Source organism: Crocodylus siamensis, chromosome 1 (assembly GCF_052110815.1).
Source record: "Crocodylus siamensis isolate JL-2025a chromosome 1, ASM5211081v1, whole genome shotgun sequence".
NCBI lineage: Eukaryota > Metazoa > Chordata > Crocodylia > Crocodylidae > Crocodylus > Crocodylus siamensis.
The window spans coordinates 107,108,851-107,136,797 of NC_143395.1; the positions used below are offsets into that span (position 1 = coordinate 107,108,851).

General features: G+C 42.7%; 2 protein-coding genes across 7 annotated transcripts in view; one reads left to right on the forward strand and one right to left on the reverse strand.

Annotated features, from left to right (window-relative positions):
* LOC149873168 (uncharacterized) overlaps positions 1 to 613 on the forward strand; it is a 70,887-nt gene extending 70,274 nt beyond the window's left edge. For all 3 annotated transcript variants that reach the window (XM_090040032.1, XM_090040041.1, XM_090040057.1), the window contains one exon: positions 478 to 613. In XM_090040032.1, coding sequence (XP_089896158.1) covers positions 478 to 570 — 93 coding nt within the window. In that variant the 3' untranslated portion in view covers positions 571 to 613. The remainder of the gene's footprint in view (positions 1 to 477) is intronic.
* Positions 614 to 1,801: 1,188 nt separating this feature from the next.
* MAP7 (microtubule associated protein 7) overlaps positions 1,802 to 27,947 on the reverse strand; it is a 182,771-nt gene continuing 156,625 nt past the window's right edge. For 3 of the 4 annotated variants that reach the window (XM_090040020.1, XM_090039993.1, XM_090040014.1), the window contains exons 9-18: positions 26,676 to 26,791; positions 25,963 to 26,243; positions 18,749 to 18,932; positions 17,914 to 18,109; positions 16,018 to 16,119; positions 15,680 to 15,730; positions 15,526 to 15,583; positions 8,545 to 8,680; positions 2,671 to 2,897; positions 1,802 to 1,938 (exon numbers count right to left, since the gene is read on the reverse strand). In XM_090040020.1, coding sequence (XP_089896146.1) covers positions 1,928 to 1,938; positions 2,671 to 2,897; positions 8,545 to 8,680; positions 15,526 to 15,583; positions 15,680 to 15,730; positions 16,018 to 16,119; positions 17,914 to 18,109; positions 18,749 to 18,932; positions 25,963 to 26,243; positions 26,676 to 26,791 — 1,362 coding nt within the window. In that variant the 3' untranslated portion in view covers positions 1,802 to 1,927. The remainder of the gene's footprint in view (positions 1,939 to 2,670; positions 2,898 to 8,544; positions 8,681 to 15,525; positions 15,584 to 15,679; positions 15,731 to 16,017; positions 16,120 to 17,913; positions 18,110 to 18,748; positions 18,933 to 25,962; positions 26,244 to 26,675; positions 26,792 to 27,947) is intronic. The other variant, XM_090040005.1, reaches the window with a different exon arrangement.

Here is a 27,947-nt window from a genome sequence, read left to right on the forward strand (position 1 = left end):
CCCTGCCCTATTTGCCACTGTGCTCCCCAATCTATACACAGAGCTTGCCTGTGCCACTTGTGGCATGTGTACTGCAGGTTGGCCACATTTGGATTAGAGGCTGAGAGTAGCTGTAACAAATTGGTCCCTGGTTCAAACTAACGTAACATGACAACCAAAAATATAAAAAAGTATAAATATTTCAAACAAATTTTATTTAGTTCTTACATGCTATATAGATTCAAAGAAACTACATGTGTTTAAGTATAATATTTATATACATGGAGACCTGTGAAGAAAGCGGAAAAGGAACCCAATTAATTTTGTTATAGCACAAACTATTACTGAAACATTCTGACTGAATGGCTTTATGATCTGGCAGGTAAGTGAACTCCCCAGGACTTAAATCCATCTCCTTTATAGTAAGACACACATCTTGCAGCTGTATTAAGTCAGCCCATTAAAACATTCTTACTAAAACAGTTTCTCTTTTAATAGATTTTCTGCACTTTTGCTCCTGATATGCCTGATCCAGTGCCCAGTGGAGTTCATCAAAAGAATCTTCCTGGGGCAGATCCTCAACTGGTGTGAACAATTGTAACTCCTCAGTTGACACCAGCTGTGAATTTGCCCCATTGACTTCAGTGAATACTGCATCAAGACCTGGTAGGATCTCTCAAGAACAATGAATAAGTAGTAATTTCTACTGATCAGAGCACCGTTCATAAACACAAAAGGTCCAGAATTTTAGTCATGCTCAGCAGCAGCAAAAGTGACATGGGTGGGATGATGAAAGTGAAACTGGTGTCGGTGGGATAAAGAGGAATGTTAAGATTCTAGTCACTATCCTACAGTAAAATGTACTGCATTTTAAAAATGCACATTAAACAAACAAATAAAGCAGCAACTGACCCATTATTTTCTGTTTGCTCTGAAACGAGCAAAACCAAGAAGCTCTTGGATCTTCTCCTACAATCGAGTTCTCACACCATCTTCATCATCTGGTAAGGCAAAGAAAACTCCCTCCATTGTTGGGAACAGCAGCATTCCACAGGAGTTGGAATCGTGTGTGCATGTGTACCTTTTACAGTGGAGTGAACATGAATATAACTAATAAAATCAAGTTTGCAATATCATTTTATTACATTTTTCTAATTTATTCAATTAAATTATTCATTTTTGTTTACTGAACAAAATCCATAAATACATCATCTAGGAGAACAACAGGTTTTCCTTGTGTCCATGAAAAAATAACGCTCTCAAATTTTCACATTTTAAAACCTGCTCCATTTTGTTTCTTTTTTTTCCCCCAAAGAAAAGGTAAGAAGAGCATAATGACATCTGAATTTACAGAATGTCCATGTCACGTTACATTTACAAGAACCTGATACAGAAGCCTACACTTTGCCCCCATAATTAGAGTTCTCTGCAATAACATTTAAACCAACAGGTTTAAATGAAACACCATGTTAGCCCTACTTGTAGGGCTCTGAGGTGTTTATTTTTCAAGTATTAGATCCAGAAAATGTAAAAGATTCTTTGCCAATTTTTACATTTATATCTTTTAACCAAATACCCATCTTTAAAAAACAAAACAAAAAAATCAGGCCCTTTGCCCCTACCAGCCCATTACTTTCAGATTCCAGTGTCTTTGTCTTAAAGATGCGGAAAGTATCCATTTACTAAATAAAGAGGCTTGTTGGAAAAAGCAATTTTAAGTAATGCACATGAAGCATGATTTCTAATGGTGAAAACTATTAGATAGAAAGGTACTCCAAATCTATTCCCCATCATTTCTTCTGCTGGTTTTGCTAAGGTCCTTTCAAAAAGATATCCAAGAAATCTTTAGAAAAACTGGAGAGAAAATAAAACACTCCTTCATAGTATGGAAGGAAATCCACTGGCTGCAGAGATGCTTACTTCACCTTTGGTTGTTCAGAAGAAATGGTTAGATAACCTCTGTAATAAAAGGGTAATAAAAAAGGAGAACAGATTATCAGACAGGAATGATATTTATCCAAAAATCCTGTTTACATAGCACTTTCAATGACTGACCCTTTTGCTCAAATTTTCTGTGTACTGAGGAGGAAAATGTTGCCACCTGTGTTTGATCTACCTTGCACTATTCATGCTTCTGTTCATACCCAATAGATAAAAAGTAAGTCTGCTGCTCTGCACTGACTGTGGCTGCAGACAAAACCTTTTGTAGCAAATATCAGAAAATAACCTGATAAGGGGAGTTATTCAGAATTTGAATCACAAAGCCAGCAGTTATATCCCACTCCCCTCCCCTCCCCTCCATGAAGAGCATATCACAGTTTTACATTTGAAGATGTGGAACAGGCTGGCAGTTCTCAAGCAGCTAATTGTGTATTTGCTATGCCATGCTCCCAGGTAAAAGCATCACACAAACATTTTAATGTAGCCTCACAAGGCAATGAATGCAGGGGTAACTAGGAACTCTCTGAAATTAAACTTAAGATTCAACACAATTCCCATAGTACTCTGCAAGTACACACACCTTTGCAAGCGCATAGTAAGACATGTTCCATGCTCCAAAAAGCTTACAGCCTAAGGGGTTTAAATTAGCGATCTGGTTATGTACATCAATTAAATACTTCATATTTTCTGTCTATTACAAGGTGCAATATTACAACATTACAATTTTTTAATAATGTAGAGCAAACCTACCTGCTGTTTGATGTGTTTGAACAGTATCTACCTGAGGCAATAGAGTCCCCTTATCATCAAAGGCTAAAATTGGATTTAAAGGAATTCCAGGGCTATTGCTTCCATCATTGTTCAAGGAATCTAATCTGGATGCTTTAGATCCAATGGGTAAGTTTATGATCTCTTCAAAGTTGTCATTCTGCACAGACATTCCATTCTCATTTGGGTTTTTTTCTGGATTGAGATTACTAGAAGCATAAATATAAATATAATTTCCTAATACAGTTCATAGATGTGTCTAACAAACAATCACAAACTGAAACCCAATATTCCTCACATTTTAGAGGATGTTCAGTTTCATTGCTGTTCAGTGCCCAAAGTTGTTGGGGCAGTGGTGAGCTAATGAACCGAGGATTAACTTTCACTCTTATTAGCAACCCAAACTTCTTTTCTCCCTAAAGCAAATTTCTGCTTCTTAGGAAAAAAATCTCAGAGCTAACTGGGACTGAAAAAAGGCCCTCAGCACTCTAGCATACCCTTCATTAGAACCTGGATAATGTCTACATGAATATATTCCAGCTGATCTGTCAATATCAAGATATCACACTGAAAGAAATGCATTCTGAACAAGCAAAATTACAAGTGGAAAAGACAGTATGAATCTAGAGTGATTTACTGCCTTCTAAAACTCAGTTACTCAAGTAATAGTCATACTACATACTTATCACAGAGATAATTTTCAGACCTGTTCTGTTCAATAATGTTCCATTGCAGTGCAGGAGATGTATTCAATGAACTTGCTGATTTTATTTCCATATGTTATACCTAGGTATGACAGTCGGGTTCACCAGAGCATTAATACACACATTATGGTCATGGAAAGTGATTGATGACACCATATTTTTTTTGTTTTGTCCCTTCACTGTGGAAAATGCGGATTTTGTCCTTTGAAAGAGCAAAATGTGGGAAATCATGGGCTTCCCCTTGCAGGCTGGCAAAGTTCTGGTCTGCAAGGAGATGTTTGGGGCTAGGGGGAGCAGGATGCAGGGGGTGCATCACATGCACGTGGCCAGCAATACAGCCAGGCAACAGAGAGCAGCTCCCCCAGCTGTCTGCAGGTAAGTCTATAGGGAGTGGGATGGGGCATGGGGCTGGGAATGGGGCCGCCTAAGGTCCCCATGATGAGAGAGAGAATGGGGCAGGGTTGGCGGCTGGCGCTGGGGGTGCTGCCCAGCTGGGGTGGTATATGGGGCCCAGGGCCAGAATGGGGGCCCAGTTGGAGAAGTGGGACAGAGTCACAGGTGGCTTGTCTGGGGTGGCAGGGAGGAGGCTGGCTCCCCACTGCTGTGTATACTCCATGCTGCCACTGCTGTTGCTGGTGCCTTGCCATGGTGGGCAGGGAGTGCATTGCCACAGCAGCATGGTTAGCACGGGTTTCTGGCAGCAGCAGCAGCAGCACCACCACCAAACCTCTCCACCTTCCTGTAACAGGTTTAACCCACTGGCCTGCAGAGGCCTCAGGAGGAGGGCAGCAGAGTGGGGAGCCCTGAGACCTGTAGCAGGCAGGCCCACATCCTCCCCTGTCTCCATGGGCTCTGCTTAGTTCTGCTCAGGCCATGACACCTGTGGGGGGTGAGGGAGGCAGGCATATGCCTCATCTTTGCATTTTGAAAAGGTGGTCACCCTACTAACACTATCCTAGCAGGATAATGAGAGCAATAAAGCTAATCAAAAGAAAGTAATGAATCACTAGAATCAACTGCACCTTGTTCAAATTCGCAGATGACACTAAGAGGTAGGGAGAGGTGAGCAAGCTAGAAGGGATGGACAGGCTGCAATTGGATCTGGACAGGTTACAGGGGTTGGCGGATGAGAATAAGATGGGATTCAACACTTCAAGAGGGATGTGGACAACATGGAGAGGGTCCAGAGGAGGGCCACTCGTATGATCAGGGGTCAGCAAGGCAGGCCCTATGAGGACAGGCTACGGGACCTGAACCTGGTCAGCCTCCACAAGAGAAGGCTGAGAGGGGATCTGGTGGCCAAGGGAGACCAGGAGGCAATGGGAGAGTCCCTGTTTCCCTGAGCACTACTGGGAGTAAAAAGGAATAATGGCCATAAGTTGGCAGAGTGGATTCAGGCTAGATATCAGGAGGCGCTACTTCACAGTCAGGGCAGCTTAGATCTGGAACCAACTTCCAAGGGAAGTGGTGCTCACTCCTACCCTAGGAGTCTTCAGAAGAAGGCTAGACAGACGCCTTGCCAGGGTCGTTTGACCCCAGCACTCTTTCCTGCCCATGACAGGGGGTCAGACTTGATGATCTGCTCAGGTCCCTTCTGACCCTACCAACTATGAAACTATGAATTGCCTATTTGGCTCCTGTCCCCTTTATTTTCCAATGTCTTTGTTCACATGGACATGAAATGGGATTTAGGTCCTGGCCCCAGCACCCAGACCTGTAGTCTGGGTCTCTGAGCAAGCAGAGTTCTAAAGTAGGGGAGCATACACCACAGTAATAAATAAATCAGCCTAAATACTCCCTGCTTCTTGACTTGGGCTCCATTGGGAAACGGGAGGATTTCAAACATTCTGAATCCAGAAATTCAATCCATAGACTATTTAAAATTATGCAATTACTAGAGGCCAAATCTTGACCATGCCCCCTACTCATCTTCCTAAGAAGCACTGATGGTGCAAAATACAACCCAAGTTGTAATGGGAGGGCAAGGTGGGTTCCAAATTGTACAAGATGTGTTGAGTTTGATCCTTGTACGTCACCAAACACAAATCAGCATAACGTGGTATGTGGGGAGTGCACATAGAGAGCTTTAGTCAGTGGATGCATCACTGTGCAGAGCAATTAGCTGTTAAATTTAATTTTTCTGGGAGATAAGAGTAATAGCTGTAAAGGCTCCTAAAACCTGTGGACTACAGTGAGAAGCTTTGTTGTTGCTCCCATCCCCTAGGAATTCTGTTGGATACTTCCCTGTGCAAACCCATTTACTCGGGCTTTGCAAAAAGAAAAGAACTCAAGCTATTGTATCAAAGCCTTCTAAAACCAAATGCAAGACCTTTTTTGGCCTAAGCCAAACCTTATTTAACATATAATCCACTTCAGACATTTCCTAAAGACACCGAGTCATTCAGCAGCATCATTTTCCATGTTGCTGCTTTTTTTTGTATAGTACTACCTGGCTTCTATTTCTGTTGATGCTGGTAGGTTGTATTTATTCCTTTCTCACTCTGCCTGCTTGCAGGTTCTTTCTACACTGAATATGATGCTACCTGACAGTCATTATTAGGGAGGCACATATTGTATTATAATCATCAAGATGCATTTAAAATGGAGAAATAATTAGCATTTAGTAGCTGCCTTATACAATTGCAAAATGGCTTTATGCAGTTCATCTAGCATGCTTCAGCGCTCAGTGTCACTGCCAGAACTTTTCTCAGCAGGAACATCCTTGTCAATATGACAGGAGGCTAAGAATCCCACAGGCATATGGAGAGATTGATGGAGGACGAGTTCCTCTTTTAATTAGTGCCAATCATACTGCAGTGCATGCTGGCCATAATGGTTTGTTTGCCAGCTTCTCATATTCTGATTTTTCATTGATATTTTGGCAGTACCTGTATAAAACATGAACACACAATGAGATAATTGCCTTGCAGAAAGCCAAATATGAGAAGAGCAAATACTGAAACTGAAATAAACTGACAGATCAAGCCACGTAACACCAGCTTTCGCTTGGCAAAGACCTGGCACAGCCATAACAAGTATGAGCCCTTTAACAGATTCTGAAGCTATGTGACAAGGTTAGGTGTGTGACCTGAGGTAGCAGGGGAGGGGAAGAAGGCAGGAGGCTACATTTAGATTTCAAAGTAGAACAGGGAGAGAGACTGGAATCCCTAAGAAGAGACAAGAGACAGAGTTGTGAGAGACGTGGGATATATGATAAACGTGAAGGAGAAGGTGCAAATTGCCTATAAAAACCAAGGCAAGGATAAGGCCTGTGGGACTGCCCTCACCACCCGGGATGACCTGCAGGTCTCTCAGAAAGATTTTCTGAATACCTGACTGCAAGCAGACAATCTTGCCCTCAGGATTATGGAAGGCTTTCTGTTCTTTTTGGCTTATTATATTGGATTTTAAGTTAGGCTAAGTTTTATTTGTTGCCACTGTGTCTTACTGGGCTGTGTTTTAGCTTAGGTGGAGTTTTTCTGTTGTTCTTTGCCTGACATTGCAAATTGCTGTGCTCAGTAAACACTCTCTTAAGAGAATGGATTATTCTTGCCCCTAATGTCTAATATTAAGTCTGGTAACACAAATCACTAGACAATCAGCTTGCTGGGGTCGTTTGACCCCAGTACTCTTTCCTGCCATGGCAGGGGGTCAGACTTGATGATCTGCTCAGGTCCCTTCCGACCCTACCAACTACGAAACTATGAAATATCACACGTATGTCAACAGAAACTGTACAACTTGTCCCATGGCTACATGGCACTGCTAACATCAAATGCTAAACTTCCAAAAACCACTGCCATAGAGAAATAAAGGTTTCTAATTAACAAGATAATTTTCTGTCTCATGTCAACTACCTTGTAAAGCAGGTGCAGGCAAAATTCAGCCCACGGGCCAGATTCGACCCACCAGGCCATTCTATTTGGCCCCATGTAGAAGCAAGGAGCCGGCTTGGTCCAATGGAGCATGACTATGCAGCTCCCAGCACTCCAGCCAGGAGGGATTGGGCCAGGCAGGCTCCATGCTGCCACTTGCGGCTTCCAGCACACCTTTCAGGAGCTGTGTGCCATTGGGTCGGTCCAGGCTGGCTTCATGCCTCTATGTGCAGCTCCCAGCTGGAGTGCTGGAAGCCCCATGTGGAGGCATGGAGCCGGCCTGGACCGACCTAATGGTGCACGGCTCCCACTTGTAGTGCTGGGAACCCCACATGCTGGCAGGGATACCCCCATCCCTTCTCAAAGCCCACACACACCCTCCCACAAATCCCACACCAACACCCCCCAACCACACCCCACACACTATATACAAGACTAAGATGGTTTTGAGCTATTATGCTATCACCTCTATATATACTATGCAAACCACATGTAAATCAGGACAAAAATATTTGTTAGAAATAAAATTAAAACATTTTATAAACAGATATTTGATATTTAGTATACAATTTGGTTTTCCCCCCCCCCAGTTCCGAGATGGCAACCCTCCCTCCCACCTCCAAAAAAGGGAGTACTTCCAGGAGGCAAGGGGAGGGATTTCTGGTAGCAAAGGTCAAGGGTTAGGGGAAGGGCTTCTGGTCCCAACATGGCAATCAGGGGGCAGTGCACTTGTCAAGGGGCATTGCTACCCTCGCAGCCCTCAAGAGCTCACAAAAGTCATTAAGTGGCCCTCCAGGTGAAATAATTGCTCACCCCTGTTGTGAAGTAATCCAAGCTTATTAACACCTTGAACAGCTTATAGATCAATATCTCTACTCTAAAAGCATGGCACTCCATATTGCATGGAGGAGAAGTAAGGTTGTAAATGCACAATTATTTCAAGAAAATTATTTTCTGTATGAGGGAGAGGCAGCCGCTCTCTCAAGAACAAATAAAAATTGCCCTTCCACATTAAAATTTCATCACTAAAATGCTTGTTGGCAAATAAGATACTATACTTTCAAATAATACTGCAAAGATTACAAATGCTATTTTTACAAATTTAATCCCTACAACTGATCAAAGTGGGTAACTTCAGAACACTGTGGGAACCGTTTCCTTACAGACCAACAATGGAGAGGGGTGTTTAACCTTTAACCAGCTTCACATGCATGGGAATATCAGGAAATAATTATTTTTAAATCCTTCACACTTTATACTCCCAATGATGTTCTCACCTGTCCATATTTACAGTAGGTGGATGTGAAATGACCACATGTGCACAGGTTACTGGCTGTCCATTGTGTGGCAATTCTGTTGCCCGTTGAAGCTGAGTGTGCATGACAGATTGTAATGGAGACGTGGGACCGGTCACTAGCAGAGAAAAGAAAGAAAGAAAAAAGTCTGCAAAAATGTAAAGCAATAAAGTCTGCCAAGAAAAATGGAATTAAAAATCCCTTCCATCCAGATCTTATACAGTCAAGAATACTCCAGTCTGTAACTATCCATACTGGGACTATTTTTTACAGCAGTAACTAGGGTGGGGAGCTTGGGGAAGCTGCCCCAGACACCAACTTGGGAGTGCCTCATGGGAAAAAAAAATGGATGTCGCTGCAGCTGCACAATCATGCTAGTTAGTGACACAGAGGCCACTGGAAGCCACAGCTACCCTGGGCTCCTGGCCGCATCATTGTCTATGGATGTCTACCGTCACACATTAATATAACTTCATAATAAATGAAAAAGCAAAATCTCAGTGTGAAATGTTTCTTTGGAACAGCAGTAAGCTCCTATTTTTAAAGTATTTTCTATAAAATGTGTTCATACAAAGAAATTCCTACAGACTTGTGCCTTACGCATCCCTCACAAAGAAAACAAAGCCGAGATGAAAGACATTGCTGCTCTGTCTGAAATCAACAAAAACTCAGCAAATGCAGCAATTCTGTATTGTATCAAGATATGGGGAGCTCCTGGGGCACAATTAATACCCCACAGGTACTACCATTTATCTCTCAGTTGGGAACCATCTCAGCAAGGACTGCAAAACCCAAGCCCAAGATGTGGGGAGAGGAGGATGCATTTTCAATCTTAAGTATACTGTTTGGGGCTTTTGTCCATTTAAGATGCAATACAAAATTAATGTTATTCTGTGGTTGACTTTCACTTTGTATGAAAAAAATATGCTACACTGTTTAAAAGGTTAAGTGGTGGAAGTCCTTGGAATGTATATGAGAACAAAAATGTCAATATGCTGCTGCTGGAAATTGCTGCACTGACAGTGATTTGCTCATCCAAAGAATAAGCAATGCAAGCTTCTTCACGTTTCTCTACTCGAGCACCTCAAATCCAGATTTGTGGGTTGGCGGCCACCTCCACAGTTCAACCACAAAAGGCAATGAATCCTTGGTTTCCCTGCTGGTACTACCACGTGTGGAAGCTTGTTTTGTGACATGAAATCTGTTCACCAGAATCTGGGTTCAGGCCTCTTAACTCATATCATAAAGCAGCAGAGAGCTGTTCAATGCTGTAATAATGGGAGGATACTAGTGACCTATTATGGATTTTAACTGCCAGCTTGGAAGGTGAAAGAAATAGTATAGCCTGTTTTCAGTTGCCTTGAGGCATCTAGACTTGGTCTGAAAACAACTCCATGTGCATAATGCCTGTGTATAGTCCTAGCCTATTCAGAAGAGGCCCACACGCAAGGATTTGAAGTGATATAATCACTTCATCATCATTACCTCTTTCATAAGTAGAGATTTACATAACTCAAGGAGGCAACTGACTGATTTTGTGGGGAGACTGTGGGGCTGGTTGCCACATTCACGGGTTGATTATGCTGGCCCGCACTGTGCCTCCCTCCGGAGGCCACCCCAGTGGCCCTGCCCCTCACCACTGATTAGCTGTGAAGGCTGTCTGTCATGTGCTGTCCAACTGAAGAGGGACGGGGCTGCATGACAGGCAGCCCTCTCAACTAATCAGCAGCAAGGGGTGGGGAAGGCTGAAGCAGCAGACATATTGAGCTGGCCTGTGTGCTGGCAGTCCGCCCTTCCTGGCCAGCTGTGCAGCTGGGCTGCAACACTGTGAGGTCCAATGGTTCCCTCTGGGAGACCGTGGCAATTTCAAAATAAAACCATTTGGAGTGTAATGAGTGGGAAACTACACAGTAGCGGGGACCACTGATGGTGGCATTGTTTAATGCAACCATCATTTAAAACGTAAAGGAGTGATGGGGTCCAGTAAATGATCACTGCACAAAAAATGGCTCTTTCAAAATTGCCATTAGTTTCTGAGTGGTGTTGGTTGTAGCCGCGTTGGTCTAAGGACATAGGCAGACAAGGTTCTTTGGGTAAAAGTGATAGCTATTATTAGACCAATTAAATACTTGGGAAAATTGTTCTTTGCAAGCTTTTGGGCACAAACACCCTTCTTCAGGCATAAGGAGAGTTATTACTTTCTGAAGCACCCTCCTATTGTTATTTAGCCAAAGTACTCAAAAACATTGTCCCTGGAAGCCTACCATAATCTGTCCTTTAAATCTATTGCCAAACTATTTAAAATGCCCTCTTCACTTGATAGATGATAGTAACATCAGAGCAACCCCAAGCATTAGCTGCTTATGGTGTTGCAGGTTGTTCCCATCAGAAGAAACTGCAGAAAGAGTCAGATGTTTCTGTGGTCTAACCTGCTTATTTACAAAGCCTGTTCAAAGTCCCATTTCCATTATGGTAGCAGGAAGTAGACAGAAGAAAGTGTCTTTGTTTCCAGTGCCAAACCCATTCCAACCAACACTTTTTCAGCTGGAAAAAACACACTTTCTCTCTCTCTCTGTCTCTCTCTGTTTTTGTTTAGGGCTTGCTCAGGCTGTATCTGATGCCGACTCTTTCGGCTTCTCTGATTTTATCACCTCTCTTTCCTGAGCACACAAACATAATAACAGCCTGTGAAAGCCCACCTAGTGGGCCCAGATGTCTTTTTTTTTAGCAGGTGAATGACTAATTGTTGGTGTAGCTCTTGCTTTTGGTACACCTAGTTCCATGAAGAAACAATTATTTCTCATAACTCTTAAAAGTGAGCGGCAGCAGTTGTTCCAAGTCTGTTAACAGTATCCATTAAATTGTTCAGAAGGCATTATTAAAACACTCAGAAGACTAGTTTATAGGCTAATATCATCAAGTACACTATGTTGTACTTAATTAAGTACATTTATTTCAGGCACTTGCACTTTTCAGACTTAGCCATTAAGGTTAACATTTTACAAACTGGTTATCTGTCTTAGGCCGACTGGGAGGGCAGGGGGATGGGTTGAAATTTCAGCCAAATCAGTTTACCGGTTTCTAAAGATGAGACTAGGGGAACATATGTTCTTTTCCAACATTAAAACTTTCTATTGTTTGTTTGTTTTTTGTGGAAGGTTTGAATTTTCCTTCACTTTAAAGCAGGGGTTTGAAATATGGCAAGGGCCTTTCTGTCACAACCATGACTTTTGCTATCCCCAAGGCCAAATTATAAGGCTGAACATGTCACACCTTCTCAGCAGACACTAATAGGGTGCAAGAGCCCAAACTAGTTGTGGCTGAATTACTTTCAACCAATGTCTTTTTTACTGAAAAATGCAATAAAAAGTAACAAAAAATTTAACTTAACAAAGTAGCAGTAGAGATGGTGGTGGCATTCCCACATTACCCAAGTAGTCCTGGCCCTCACATCGGCTTCTAGGTATCCCAGTTTAAATCTCTTCTCTGCCTTTCAGGATTTGAACCCTAATCTTTTACCTCCCAGAGAGTGTCCTCACCACCAGACTCTAGAGACGTTCTTTCACATACATGTGCTCTCTGACTAAAGGAATATTTAAACAATCCACGCAAAGAGGAATAGTATAAACCGTGGAGACGGAGAACACCCCACTGTAGACTACATTTTAGTACGTATTTAGTTTACATTAAAAAAAATTAAAGTATAACCTGAACGTTTCTTCTTTTCATCTGTGGAAAAGCTCCCATAGAACTCTGCTTTAAACACCTCAGGATTTTAAGAAAGGGGAGGAAATACTACAAACCTTTATTAAAAAAAACACATTATTAAGGTTGTAAACTCAGGCACCCAAAATTCAGAAATGCCAGAGTGAAGGTGGTCTGTGCAGTCTTAACATGTCCCTGTTGTATGCACTGAGATGATCTTCAATATGTGATCACCTACTATTCCTCTATCAGCTCTCTGCCTTATTTCATGTACAGAATGGATGGCATTCATTTACTGAGAGAGCATCTGTACGATGTATGGTCCTAACACCTTATTTATAGCACACTATTGAAACCCTGCTCTGAAGAACTATAAATTTCTCCATAGGCTCATAGCTGTACAGTCTGAGAACTTCACAATGAATATATTTCCACAACACCTCTCTAAGACAAGCAAACGTATTACCATTTTACAGATGGGAGAGGAAAGTCATCTTTCAAATTCTAGATAGATCCATTCCAAAAAATAAACCCAAAAAACGCACAACTGAACCTGGTTCACATTATGCCTTTATGAAGTAATTTTTTGCTGTCTTATACCTGAAACTTGTAGAATCATAGAAAGTTAGGGATGGCAGAGACCTCAAGAGGTCCAACCCCCTGCTCAAAGCAGGACCATCCCCAACTAGATCATCCCAGCCAGGGCTTTGTCAAGACAGGCCTTAAAAACTTCCATGGATGGAGAGTCCACCACCTCTCTAGGTAACTTGTTACAATGCTTTACCACCCTCCTTGTGAGGAAGTTTTTCCTAATATTCAACCTAAACCTCTCTTGCTGCAACTTGAGAACAGTGCATCTTGTTCTGTCATCACTGACAACAGTCCAGCTCCATCCCCTTTGGACCCCCCCCCTTCAGGTAGTTGAAGGCTGCTATTAAATCCCCTCTTAATCTTTTCTTCTCCAAACTAAATTAAGTCCAGTTCCTTCACCCTCTACTCAAAAGTCATGTGCTCTGGCCCCCAAACCATTTTCACTGCTCTCCACTGGACTCTCTCCAACTTGTCCACATCCTTTCTCTAGTGCGGGGCTGAAAACTGGACACAGTTCCCCAGATGTGGCCTCACCAGTGCAGAATAGAAGGGAATAATTACTTCCCTTGGTCTGCTGGCAATGCAGCCCAGTATGCTGTTTGCCTTCTTGACAACAAGGGCACACCTGACTCATATCCATCTTATTGTCTACTGTAATCCCCAGGTCCTTATCTGCAGAGCTGAGGCTTAGCCACTCAGCCCCCAGCCTGTATTGGTGCTTGGGATTATTCCGTCCTAAGTGCAGGACTTTGCACTTGTCTTTGTTGAACCTCATGAGATTCTTTTTGGCCCAATCCTCCAATTTGTCAAGGTCTCTCTGAATCCTAGCCCTACCCACCAGTATATTTACTACGTCCCCCAGCTTGGTGTCATCTGTGAACTTGCTGAGGGCGCACACCATCCCATCTTATAGAACATTAATGAAGATATTGAACAAAACTGGCTCTAGGACCAACCCCTGGGGCACTCCACTTGATACTGGCTGCCAGCTAGACATTGAACCACTGATTACTACCTGTTGAGCCCGACAATCTGGCCAGCTTTCTATCCATCTTACAGTCCATTCATCCAATCCATACTTCCTCAGCTTGCTTGTAAGAATGCTGTGGGAGACTTATTAAATTCAATGTATATTATGGCCACTGCTTTCTCCACATCCACAGAGACAGTTACCTCATCACAGAAGACATTCAGGTTGGTCAGGCATGTCTTGCCCTTGGTGAATCCATGCTGACTGTTCCTAATCACCTTCTCCTCCAAGTGCTTAGAAATGGATTCTTTGAGGACCTGCTCCATGATTTTTCTGGGGACTGAGGTGAGGTTGACTGGTCTGTAGTTTCTTCTTCCCTTTCTTAAAGATGAACACATTTGCCCCTTTTCCTAATAGTCTGGTACCTCCCTCAATCACCATAAGTTTTCCAAGACAATGGCCAGCAGCTCTGCAATCACATCAGCCAACTCTCTCAGCAACCTCAGATGCACTTCATCTGCTCCCATGGACCTGTACACATCCAGATTTTCTAAACAGCCCCTAACCTGTTCTTTCACTACTGAGGGCTGCTCACCTCCTTCCCAAACTGTGCTGCCAGATGCAGCAGTCTGGGAGCTGACCTTACCTGTGAAGTCCAAGGTGAACAAGGCATCGATACTTCAGCCTTTTCCTCCTCATCCGTCACTAGGTTGCCACCCTAATTCAGTAAGGGACCCGCACTTTCCTTGACCTTCCTTTTGTTGCTAACATACCCTTCTTGTTACCCTTCACATCCCTTGCTAGCTGCAACTCCAATTGTGCTTTCACCTTCCTGACTTCACCCCTGCATGCTCAAGCAATATTCTTATACTCCTCCTGAGTTGTTTGTCAAAATTTCCATTTCTTGTAAGCTTCCTTTTTTTGTTTAAGCTCACCAAAGAGTTCTCTGCTAAACCAAGCTGGTTGCTTGCTACATTTGCTGTTCTTCCTGCACATTGGGGTGGTTTGTTCCTGCACCCACAGTAAGATTTCCTTAAAATACAATCAGCAATCCTGGACTCCCTTCCCCCTCGGCCTGACCTCCCAGGGGAACCTGCCCAGCAGTTCCTTGAGGAAGTCCAAGACTGATTTTGTGAGGTCTAGGGTCCACACTCTTGCTCTCCTTTCTTTTTACAAAGCATTACTACTGATATAACACTTTAGCCTGGAGCCATTTGCTTTAATGACTGAGATAACATGAAACCCTAACAAAACAAGTTAATACGGAAAACCACATCAGAACAGATCCAAAGCTCTAACACCACTCTAAAGAAATGGCAGAATTGGCACTTTCAAATTTGATACAACTCTTACCATGAACTTGTTCTTTTTTACTCTAAAGAACATTTTCACAAGTGATGATAAATCAAAACAGTTTTGTCTTGCCAAGCACTAAGTACACAGCCATAAAAAAATTGATGGCAATACATTTCTAAAAAAAGTCCGACACATTTTTCATTTAGTAATACGGTTATCTGTAGAGAACTTTTCAATGATGAAGATTCTACTTAAAAATTGACTTACTCCCATCCGTATTCCTGACATTTATTTTCAACTAAGTTGTCTTATAAAATTCCAAAGTCCTATCTTTTTCAATTCATTTGGCTTACTATGCTTTTGTTCTTCTACTATGTTAAGAGCAGATTTAAATGCAATACCTGGTTGTTGAGTAATATTTGCCTTTGATATTTCTCCATTTTGCTGTTCATTAGATTTCTATAAAGAAAACATAGATATGTAAATTAAAAGTGGGATTGGAAAGAAGTGAACTATGCCTAACTATTTATACAGATAAAAAGATGTAGAAAATACCTTATCTACAGTTTCTGTGCGCCTAGTCCTTTTCATGATTTCCTCCAGTCTCTACAAACAAAGTGAAAGGATGAGAATGAAAATAACATTCACCGACGTTGATTTTTTAAAAAGCCTCTGCAATTATTATCTTAGATAATGCAGCACAACTTGCTGAAAAAAGCAAGACAATTCATTAATTTTTTTCTAGCATTTTAGGAACCTTCTATTAACGTCAGTAGGTCTGGGCCAGGCCTTTAGTGAATTTGAGGCAACGTCTGCAATATATCTGTTTTTCTTCAACATACATGCAAACTGGTGAGATATAGTGCCAAGATTCCATAAAAATACTGAATTACCTTCTTCCTTTCTAAGCGCTCCTGCTCTTCTCTTTGGAAATGCTTTTCACGCTCCAACCGAATCCGATCTGCCTCTTCTCGCTGGCGAGCTTCTTCTTCTTTCTGAGTGATGGGAAAGGAAAGGAAATAAGGATTGATTTCCAGTGAAATGGCTGATTCACACTGGCATCCACTTATCTTTGTATCGCATCTGAATCTGCAGCAACTTGAAAAGACACTTGGGGGTGTCATGTCAGCAGCAGAATTTTTAGACTGAAATGCAGGTTTCTTAATTCTTTCGTCTCTTAATGTTATGTAAATTAAAAAACTGGTAATCTTATTTGGTTTTGTAACTACTTTGTGATGAATGCATGAAAGCATAGAAAATGAATAAGGAAAATGCATTTTCTAACCTTGGGTATTAGAAGAGGAGCCAGCAAAGTGTTCATAAGACTAATGGCAGGTGGATGCTTTTGACAGGGTCAAAATAAAACAAGAGAATGTTACTCCCTCCCACTTTCCAGACACTGTCATTGCTTAATAAGAGCAAGGACAAACAGCCACATGCATGTACAGTACCGGCTTTCCTTTCCCATTTTTTTTAATTAAATGCAAAGCTCTCATGGGATGTGATATACAAAGGCCTCTCAGTATGATAAAGCTGCATTGTATACGGAGATGCTGCAAGGAGATCTGCATTTAACAGAGAGGTTTAATCCTGCTTTATATATTAACGTTATAAAGGAAATATTCCAACTTACAACTCCAAGTGCAGAATACACTTTCAGAAACACTTCAGATAAAACTTCTTCATTACCTTTTAAATTATAACTAATTTCATATGATCCTTATGTCCATGCATATATAATGACTATTTTGTGAGAGTTTTGGTGAGCCAAAACAATATATTTAATGGGAGGACGAATTCCTTAATATTTATGACACCTATTCAAGTGACGAGGGACATCTAAGTACCTTAACAGACAAGTTCTTTGTCTAAGTGCCTCCTGATACTAATAGGCAAGCATCATTATTACTGTTTCACAGATAGAAAACCAGGCTAGCAAGCTGAAAGGTCAGACTGTAGGAATGTTCCTTACAGGGTGCGTCTACACCAGACACTTTACTGTGCAGCAGACTAATTTGCTGCACAGTAAAGCATCACCATCTACACATGTGCAGCAATTAGGGTGCAACAGACTGCTGCCAGATAGTTCTGTCAGTTACGAGTGGTACTGAGCAGTGTAATAAAATACTGCACTTAAACACATGTGTAGATGGTGATGTGAGAATTAGATTACACTGGCTTATATTGAGCCAGGGTACATTCAGACACATTAACTGAATGTGTAGACATGCCCACAGTGTAAATAATCACATTGAGCAGCAAGGACCTGACTTCTTGAACAGCCATCTTGATTTTAAAGACTGCTTGAGGGGTTAAGTAATAGTATGCATACTGATTCCAAAAAAAATATTAGAGGCAGGAGTTCAGGTTTCCAGGCTATTGAGAAATCTTCAGCTACTTTAACGCAAGTGTATACAACTCTGTCTATTAAGTTATCCTGGCAACTAGCATAATAAAATGGTAAGGCAAATTCTTCTCCGGTGCAAATTTAATGGTTTAAATGAAGTTATACCACCAGTGAATTTGACTATACGGTAAAAGCGAAGACCTGGAATTAAAACAAAAGTCCTATAGAAAAAGGTATACCACCTGTAAAATCCCTCTAGGGAAAATCATCTTTACAGTTCCTTTACAGTTGTCTATGAAATCAATAGTCAGGTGACAAAGTTTGGTTTACTTCTATAGGTCATCTTCATTTTATGGAACCTACACGCACACAGTAGAAAATGAGGTGGTTAGCTCAAACCACTACCATCAGGACAGATATGGAAATACTTGGAGAAGCCTACTTGTTTTTGAAAGCGCTCCATCTCTTCTCTTTCTTTTTGCTCTTTTTCTTCTGCCTGCCGACGGAGACGTTCTTCTTTTTCTTTCTCCTGCTCTGACTCCCTTTGCTTTCTTTCTGCCTCCTGTTTACGAGCTTCTTCCTCCTCCCGGCGAGCTCTCTCTTCAGCTATTCTCTGCGACAACTGCTCCTTCTTTTGCCTGCAATAAAAAACATAAGTGTAAGAAGCAGATATTGGGCCATGCAACTTGCATGAGCAGGATAGTGACATGCCAGTCTTATTTTACTCGGCTTACAGGTAAAACATATCATAGGTGAGCATTAGTGGCACAATGGGAGACTGAACTGGTGAGAGAGAGAGGTGCATTTTTTAGTTTTAGAACCGCTGGAATCTGGGTTTTGAATGGGAAAAAGGAGAACTGTAAATGAAAACTAAAGGCATATCAAGGTGACTGCAGCTTACAGGTAAATATTACTGTGCCCATGAAGATGCAAACACTCACGGATGAGATCCTCAACTGGTGCGAATCAACATAGCTTTATTGATTTCAATGAGGATACTGCGAGTTATGTAGGCTCATGATCGGCTTGTTAAAGCACGAATGCGTGTATGAACCGATGATGCCCATTTAAGACATTTAAATCTAATTATATTTCAGCTTGTACCTATGATTCGCATTAAACCCTGACAAGATAACATCATTCCTTCATTTGGGATTTTCATACTTGCTTTCCTTAAGGGCCCTTACATAGGTCTCACTGTTAATGGGATGGTAGCTCTTATAGCAACACAATGGTATTTAAAGGTAGCTTCTCTACCGAGGAAATTGGGGTATCACCTTTCAACCTCTTCCCTCTCCCTCCTTTGTTGCTCCTCCCGCTCTCGCTGCTCCCGGGCCAGCCGCCTCTTCTCAGCAAGCACTCGGGTTGCTTCTTCAGGGTCAGTTGTGCCTGCAGAAGTCTTACTAGGAACAGGGGGTGGAGAAGCAGCTGGTAGAGCTGGAGGCAAAGGTGGAGCAGCTGCTGGAAAGGAGATAAAGAAAAATTCATTACAACAAAATGCTGTCACATAGGTGACATCCTCACCTTTCCTTTCCCTCCCTGAATGTGTATAATTAAATAAGCCTCCCCCAGGGAACAGGAAGTACAATCTCAAGTATCGGAGCTTTTGCTGTACATTGCTTTCTGCTAAGATGGCTTTTCTCAAAGGTACCACAAAAGAAACAGAAATCATTAGCACCTCAGGGCCAGAGCCCTCCAGGGAATTTTTATACCAAGACACCCAGAGGAGCAGCACTGTGGGGACTTCTGTGACGGAAGAGGTCAGCTTTAAATTCTGCCTACAACCCAAAAGAAGCCAAGATGGTGGTAAACATCTAGGACACCTGCTGGGACAGACCATTCCCAGTCTCGCCTGATTGTACGGGGCCAGGTTCATCTCCTTTTGTAAGTGGCAGGGTCTGTGGCAGTGTGAGATACCAGGTCTCCACTCCAGGCAGACTGTCTGCCACTGCGGATATGAGCTGGGGTCCTGCTGACGCTAACAGGTCCTGACTGGCTGAGGGAATGCCCCAGTGAAGATGTTCAGGCGGCTGACAGATGTGCAGGCCCCACTCCAACTCGTAGTGCTTTACATAAAACACCGTGAGTTACAGCACCTTCCCAACCCAACAGATATTTCCCTGTTGGGTGGGGGGGAAGATGTGGGAAATTGAGCCTGCCTGCAGGAACCTGAGGAGCCTGCCTGAAGCCAAGGGGCCACCCTCTTCCCCAGCCATGCCCCCTACCCCACAACTTCTAGCCGTCTGCAGGAAGGGAGGGGAGTTAGAAGATGGGGAGGAAGCTGCTAGCTGGGTTTGCCTGGCCTCAGCTGGAGGGTGAGGGGGAATGTGAGGTGGGAAGGCTTCAATCCAGCAACTCCCCTCCAGCTTAAGCCAGACAAACCCCAGGTGGCAGCTTGCTTGCCTTCCTCCCTTCCCTCCTGCATTCAGCCATGGGGGTAGGGTTGGGGTACATCAATCCAGCCCTGACTGCAGGATAGATTTATGTTAAGTAACACAAGTTCCCTAAGGTGCTCCAAAGTGGAGAGCCTTTATCTAATCCCTCATTTCATAAGGGTTACTTTAATGCATGATCAGTCACTTTAAAAGCGTTCTGTACCCATGCATGTGTGTCATGGCACAGCTTTAAAGCCCTTTCAGGGGGCTGATAGAACAATGAATGTAACTTCTGTCTGCACCCTCAGATGGCAGCCTCCTTTTGCGCAACTGCTATTCCCTACTCTGTAGTTATCCCACATAAATGCCAAACCTGCAGGCTGGTGGCTCAGATATGCAACCAATGGGATAAGAACTCAAGATCAAGCCTTGGCAGATGCATTGCATTTTTCACACTAGAACCTTAAAGCCCTTTGCAATCATTAATTCACTTGTAAAACACTTCTTTGGTAGATACAGATAAGGAAGAAAAGGCACAAAGTATCCTGCTTCAGTTCACACTGCAAGTGACAGCTGGGAGTCCACCCCAAAGATCTTGCCTCCCTCTTCTTTACCCTAATCAATACACAACATCCCCTTTTCTCATTCCAAAAAAACCAGTAACAGAACAGAAGCCCCGATGTGGACTGCTTGCTAGGTAAGGCACCTTCCTCTTCTTTGTGACATGCTGTCCCTCTTCCCATGTGCACCCTACCTCATTTTGAAAGCCAAAGTTCTGAGTTTGATCTTTAAATGCAGCACCAGTGCAGGAGCAGCACCTGCATAAGCAGGTCCTACAGCACAACCCCTGACAGAACTGACACTACTGATTTGTGTCATAACAACATTTACTATTCCAGTTAGGTATTCCCTAAGTAAAATATTGGTTTCAAATTCCCACTGGTTTGTCAGGCTTATATATACCCGTCATTTCTTCCCACAAATTATAATAGAAATGGAATTGTTCTCATTCCTCTAGAGGCCAAGAGCACATTAGCCAGGGGCAGCTATCACTTCAGAAGCTAATGGGAAGAAGCAGTCTCAGACAAACAGCAGTGCTTCTGGCAGTGCAGTACAAGGAAGAGACAGGACTGACAACTATGAAGCTTTGGGATCTGGGGAAGGGCTGTTTTTGTCTGCTTCCTCCCACCCTTACCAGATTCATTTTAAATGAGATGGGGGACAGGAGGAGATAGGAAAGAGAGAACAAGTCTTCTCCTCAATCTCTAATCACCCCTTAAATGAATCATTCAGAGGGTCTTCCTGGTCCCCACCCCAATTTCTGTGGAGAACCCATAGAGCTTTACTCCAAGTTCTACCTTACCCCTCCTCCTGCTTTGCCTGAGGGCCTGCTCATTTGCAACCACAAAGCCAACTTTCAACTCTGGGCTGCCCCCACACTGAGCAGTTTGCATTCCAGACCTGTCCCCTTTTATCCAAAGAAAGCCATGTGCCTATCCTCACATCTACTTCAGGACAACTATCTTATACATGACTAAAACAGTCCTATCACACTGTCAAACAGCGTGGATGGTCCTGGAAGGCCACTTACATCTACACTGAAATCCAAGAGTATCACTGCAGCTTGAGCAGACATTCCTGAGCTAATTTTATATTAGCCAATGCAGGGACCACAGTGTCTGCATAGCAGTTTAATGTTTAGCACAAGCTGCAAAACCTTCCTGTGACCCTGGGTACATATGCAGGTGGTTACCGTGCCCTGAGCTCCATGCAGTTGTGGTTATCTTGCAGCCAAAGTAAAAGCTAGCTCAGATATGACTACCTGAGCTGCACCTTTGGATTGAGGTACAGATGACCCCTTACCAAGCAGCAAGAAACCTTGTGTGTGTTTCCTTTATCTCACATTGTTTTGGTTTTCAGAAATAACCTCATCCCTAAAGAAAGGGATTAGAATTCCACTGCTCTTGGAAATTGAGCCTCTTGGTATAGCTGTCCCTACCTATAGAACTTCCCTGGACTGAATGGTTAGACTATTTTCCTCCAGCTCTGCAGGTATGAATTTGAGTTTCACTTTGGACTTGTGCTGAAGGTTCCTGACAGCTGACCCAGTTGTAAATAGGCACCTGGTTATTTGGGCTGGGAAGTAAAAGGCAGATGAGTACAAGACTGGCCACATCCCTTGAGTGCCCCTGATTGTAGAAACTGGTGCATCTTCCCCATGCTAACCCAATAGGGTGTTTGGTGCAGGTGTACTTTGGACAAGAACCTCCCCATCCAGGCCGCCCCTAAATCATGGTGATTGCTGGATAACATCTCAAGGGCTATTTGCATCTTCACCTCTGGCTTTGGCATATGTAATCTTGCCTTGCTTGAATCTATTCAAAACGCTGTTGCAAAGAGGATCCTCCTGGCTCACTGCTTGGATCATATCACTCTTCCCTTTGTTTCTTCATTGCAACAAACACAAACTACTTCCTTTCATTTTCTAGTCCCTCCATGGCCTATTCCCACCATAATCTATCCTCTCTTCTATACAATCAAGATCCCATCTCCTGTATCCACTCTGTCAAAGATGCCAGGGTCTTTCTGCTTATTTAATTTGCAAACAAGCATCGTTATGGTGATCCGTGTGTGTGGCAAGAGCCCCCAGCAAACATCTACCAAGACTCCTAATAAATATCGTCCTAGTTCTTCGTTCAAACTATACTTTGTGGTGATGCCTACAAAAAATTCAGTAGTTATGGAGCAGTCTCTTACCTGCTTATCATGGTGACCGGCATTGCCTCCTGGGTTGTTGGTTTTTTTGTACACCTTTCTGGCTCTACTTTTTGTCTTATATTTAGGTTTATGTTTCATGTTCTAGGACCTGCTTTTTTATTTATTTTTTTATTCTTTGTTTGTACTAGGGCTTAGCACAATGGTTCCTAGTACTAGACTAAGGCTTATAAGAGCTACAAATAACAAAAACAGATCAGCACCAGCTCTTCTCTTAAAGCAGAAGCAAAGCCCAGGTGCGCATCCTGAGGTTCACGCAGGGTTGTAAAGGTTTTAAGATTTTCCTCAGTGATAAACCTTTCAGACAACCTGGGGAGTACTGAGAGTTTGGGAAGCACTTTGATGGAAGGAGAGAGGGCTTTACCCGCCTTTTATTTACATAAACAAAGAAAAGACAGATTCCAATGCAACTTCCAACATGGAAATCCATGATCCAAACAGCCATCCCATCCTAAAATGGATAAGGATACAAAACACGTACTAGGTTTATACTATAATTTATATACCTAAATAATTATTGTCCTGAAAGAGCTCACAGTAAGGGTTGCCAGAATCTGGAATGAGCTTCCAAGGGAGGTGGTGCTCTCCCCTACCTTGGGGATCTTCAAGAGGAGACTGGACAAGCACCTGGCTGGGGTCATCTGACCCCAGCGCTCTTTCCTGCCCAGGGCACGGGGCCAGACTGGATGATCTACTGAGGTCCCTTCCGACCCTAGCATCTATGAATCTATGTTTGCTTCCCTTTCCCCTTCCATTGTCTCTATCAAGTTTATCTTATCTCCATTCCACTTTGTTTCACTGGTTTTTAATTAAACTTTCACTTTGCTTTCTACGTCTTGGGTCTCTCTTCCCTTGGCAAAACATCACCTCTCATTACATTCCTCTATGCCTTTCTTCTTTGCCTCACATGACTATCCAACCCTTTGCTTCATTCCAGGATAGTCCAACTTCTAAGCAGTCAGGGGCTGCATCGGCATGTTCCACAGCATCCCCTTACTGCACTAAGCTGTACAGTTGCCCCAGCTCCAACCCTCACCTCCCTGGCCATGATCTCTGCAGCCCCCACCTTCAGCTTTCTATCTATGAGAGCACCGGCTCCCTGGCTACACTATGCACATTGGGCACTAGAACTGTAGCTTCTCTCAGCACTGCAAGCTCTCCCAATACCCCCTTCATGAAGGGACAGGAAGCCTAAGCTGGAGGAAAGAGGGAAAGCCCAGAGATCCCAGCTGCCGCTGTAGCAGAAGCAAAAGAAGGATTGGCAGCTTAGGGGCTGCAAACTAACTCCTCATGGACTTCTCATGGCTTGCAGGCCACCATTTGGAGAGCACTAATATAAGTAATCTGTTTAGCTCTAGAACCTGGACTGTTGAGGCCTCCTAGAGTATGTCCAGTTTTGGACTCCATATTTCAAGGATGTGGATAAACTTGAAAGAGTCCAGGGGAGAATGACAAAAATGATTAGAGGCCTGAGAAGCAAAATTTATTAAGAAAAGGTGAAAGAGGTAGGGATATTTAGTTTAGAGAAGTGGGGAAGGGGGGTGATTTGATGAAAGTTTTCAAATACCTGAAGGGCAATTATAGAGGGGATGGAGGTAGACTATTTATTATGTCTACAGGCACCAGACTAGAAGCAATAGATTCAAAATGCAGCTGAATAAATTTAGGCTGGAGATTAGGAAGAACTTCCTGATGATGAGGGTGGTCAACCATTGGAAGAGGTTGCCTACAAAAGCTGTGGCATCACCATCCCTGGAAATTTTCAAGAGCAGGATGGACAGACACTTGGCTTAGCTAGGGAAGATCCTGCCTGGAGCAGGGAGCTGGACTAGATGACCTGATCAGGTTCCTTCCAGCCCTACTTTCTTAAAGGATGGCAATGCAGGCTTTCCCCTAGCACTCCATCACAAGCTTCAAGCATGACCCTGGGGAATCAGGTCTACACATGAGACACTGGCCTCATACAGATATTCAGTTTCTCCTGGGAGAGTCGCTGCTCTCTTAGAAGAAACCATGAGTATATGGAAGTTCAGGCTTTTCTGCCAGAGTAAAAATGGCTGCTCCAAGAGAAAAAATAACTTGGGAGCAGACAGGGTTAAAGCACTTCCAGAGGAGTTTCTTCTGGGACAGTGAATGTCTGTACACACTGACAACACAGGTTGACCATAAGTAGTCTGGGTTAGCTAAACAAGGCTGACTTATGAACTGCTGCCATCTGACGCCAGGCAGATTAAGGGAGCCAACACAGCATACTGAGATGCATATGCAGGGCTCCTCATTGGCTACACAGTGTCAGGGCTTTGGTATTCTAATATCTATACATGTGGCTCTGGATAAGTTTCTCTATTGTGAGAAAAAACCTGAAAGAATTCTCCCAGATTATTTGAATGGGTGTACACAGCCACTATTTCACTTCTTTATTTAATCTCTGGTTTCTTAGATTAACTGAATTAGACAGCCCTGCTTTATTGCATGATGCATTGCCTGTTCTTTCTTGCTGATCTATTGGTTCTTTCCTTTATTCTGTTATCTGTACTTTATTCTTCCCATTGTGGTACAAATGGGTAAACGGGTGCAGTTCTCATTTAATCAGTACAGTCCTCAGGTAGGCTTCTGTTCATCTATCAGCCAGGCACCATCTCACAGCTCTCTATGGTGGTATGTGTAGCTGCTGAGAAAGATTCAGAACTATGGTTCCTTGGAACATAGGGAGAGCTTCTCCCGTGGTCAAAGAAACAAAAATGATTTATCTTGATCTTGCAGCACTCACTTAAATGATTAGGAACATATCTGTGGCTTTGTTTCGATGTACCTGGACAGAATTATAAAATACTCCAGAGAGATTAATTTTCCAACAGACTCCTTATAGCTAAAACTGAAAGGATGGGTAACCTTATAATTTCTTCTTTTTTTTTTGTTGCCTTGGGCAGCACATCTTTGCATTAGACTGAATTTCCAGTAAGGATATATTAATAAGCAACTAGCACAAGTAGACACTCCCCTTCCCTGCATTATCTTATATGATGGTTTCCTGAGACACACTGTTCAGCATTAATGGCATTCAGTAATTGTTCCATTCTGAAAAAGCTTGAAAAAAAAGTTGCGTCGTGATCTCTCTCAAACATGGACCCTAGTTGCTAAGGTGTAAATTATGCAAAATCATGTACAGAACCCATGTCGTTCAAGTCAATGCGATCTAAAGGAATTAGACAAAAGTCCAGTCTAAGCCAACCACCAAAAAGGACGTTCCTTGCCTGAATAAGAGATAAGAAGCAGCAGGGAAAGAGAGAAGAAAGAGGAAGCCTTGTAAACAGACCTGAGACTGAAGAAGTAATTCTTACCATGAGCAGGTTCTGGTTTGACAGAGGGCTCTTCCCCACTTGTGGATTCCCCAGCAACTGCTGAAGCTACTTTACCCTCTTCTCTCCTTTCCTCAAATGCCTTCTCAGGTTCTTTTTCTGCTCCTTTTTTCTCACTATCCAGCTTGAGCTCTTTTTTGATTGGTCGGATATTGCCAGGGGAAGGAGGGCGTGTCTGACCAGAGGAGACTTTGGATGAACTAGGTGATGAGGTTACCTGTTTGGGTGTACCAGGCAAATGAGGCATGGATTTGGATGCATGCCTGTCAGACAAGCAAAACAGTGAGAGGACTGGTTATGATCTGTAAGACATGACTTTTAAAATCTCTGTATAAATAAAAGCTGTAAAGTCGCAGCACAACAATAACCTTCTGATTTCTCCATCAACCAATGGGAAAGCTGAGATGTTAAAATAAAGTAACAATATTTAGCTCTTACACTGAACTCTTAGCTTCAAAACCTCTTTACAAACACTAATTAATCCTCACAACATCCATTGAAAGGTGCATTGACAAGACAAGGCAGTAATCATTTTCTAAATGGTGACCTGTTTCATTTAAGATTTAGTCATTGGTAATAATAGCTTTTTTAATCTCTGTGTTTAGAGATGCTTTCTGTTGTTGAGCTAAACACTTACTGAATGTAATGATCAAAGCCGCATGTAGCCAAACCCCCAGCATCTGTACTTTGCTTACCAAACTGGGAAGGGAGCCCGTGATCCAGTTTTGTGGATAGAAGGAGAATGAGCTCCTTTTATGCTGGACAAGGGGTTGGATGAGTAATGTTCTCTCTCTTTGTCTTTCTTGTCAGTCTAAGGTTCAGTAAACAAACAGAAAATCATGTCACCAGAATAATTCATGCGGGTAAAGGAAGCACACCGTGTGCTACACAGTCAGCTAGGGAAAATGAGCAATGGAGGCTGAGTCAGCAGTTTCTACAGCCTGTCCCGTAAATGCATTAACACGACTCCCGTAACAAATCCAACTGCGTTCTGTGCAAGTAAATGAGTACTTGACAACATGCGCTCATCTTTGTTACTTGCTGGATTTTGTCATAAGATGCTACAGACAATTTTCAGACCCCTAATTGTATACTGGCAGATAGTTTCCCCCTGCCCTGCACCTCTTTTTCCTCTCCTGTCTCTCTCTCTATTGTTTGCAACACTCTCTCAAATTCTTAAAGAAAAACAACTTATTCCTTGTAAACACTGTAGTTCCTTTGGCAAACAGCAATTCTCCATCCCCCACTTTGGGCAGGCTTTGGAGGGAGCGCAAGCTAACATGGCTCTGTTTTGTTTGTTTCCTTGTGTATGCGCCAACACCACAGATGCCATCACAGCCCTGAAATATGGTGTGAGAGTTACTGTCTTCTCTGCTCTATTGGCTAGCTCTGTAGCCAAAAAGCACAAGCTGCTTGTTCCTTTTAATTCTTCATTGCCCAATATAAATGTGTTGGGGAAAAAAAAAAGATCTGTTGTTAATATTTGGTATGAGAACTTTTGATACTTTCCTTTCTAGATTACAACACTTCCAAAATACAGCACAGCACCATATCTATTTGTGAGTGTGACTTTAAATGTTAAAAAATTCAGCTCTTGGGACATTAAATTCGGACTGTAGCTGGCAATTTGTCCAGGTTGATGATACATGGGAATGTATCAAATGCCTTACTCTAATAGTACATGGTCTGTCTGCCATTCATGGAGCAGTATAATCATCAGAGAAAGGAATATTTACTACCACGGGGAAGGGTCATGCGCAGACATAGCAGAGCACAAGGCACATATATTTGTGTTCTACACTATCACTGTTCAGTACTTGTGGTGGTCATAAACTGAAACATGATTTTACTAGGTACAAACAAATTTAAGTAGGAATCTCATAACACCAGTTAGATTTGTACAACTGCCCTTTTAAATATCTATTGTCTTAAGTCCAGAGACTCCTGATGTTATTAAATAAAACTGG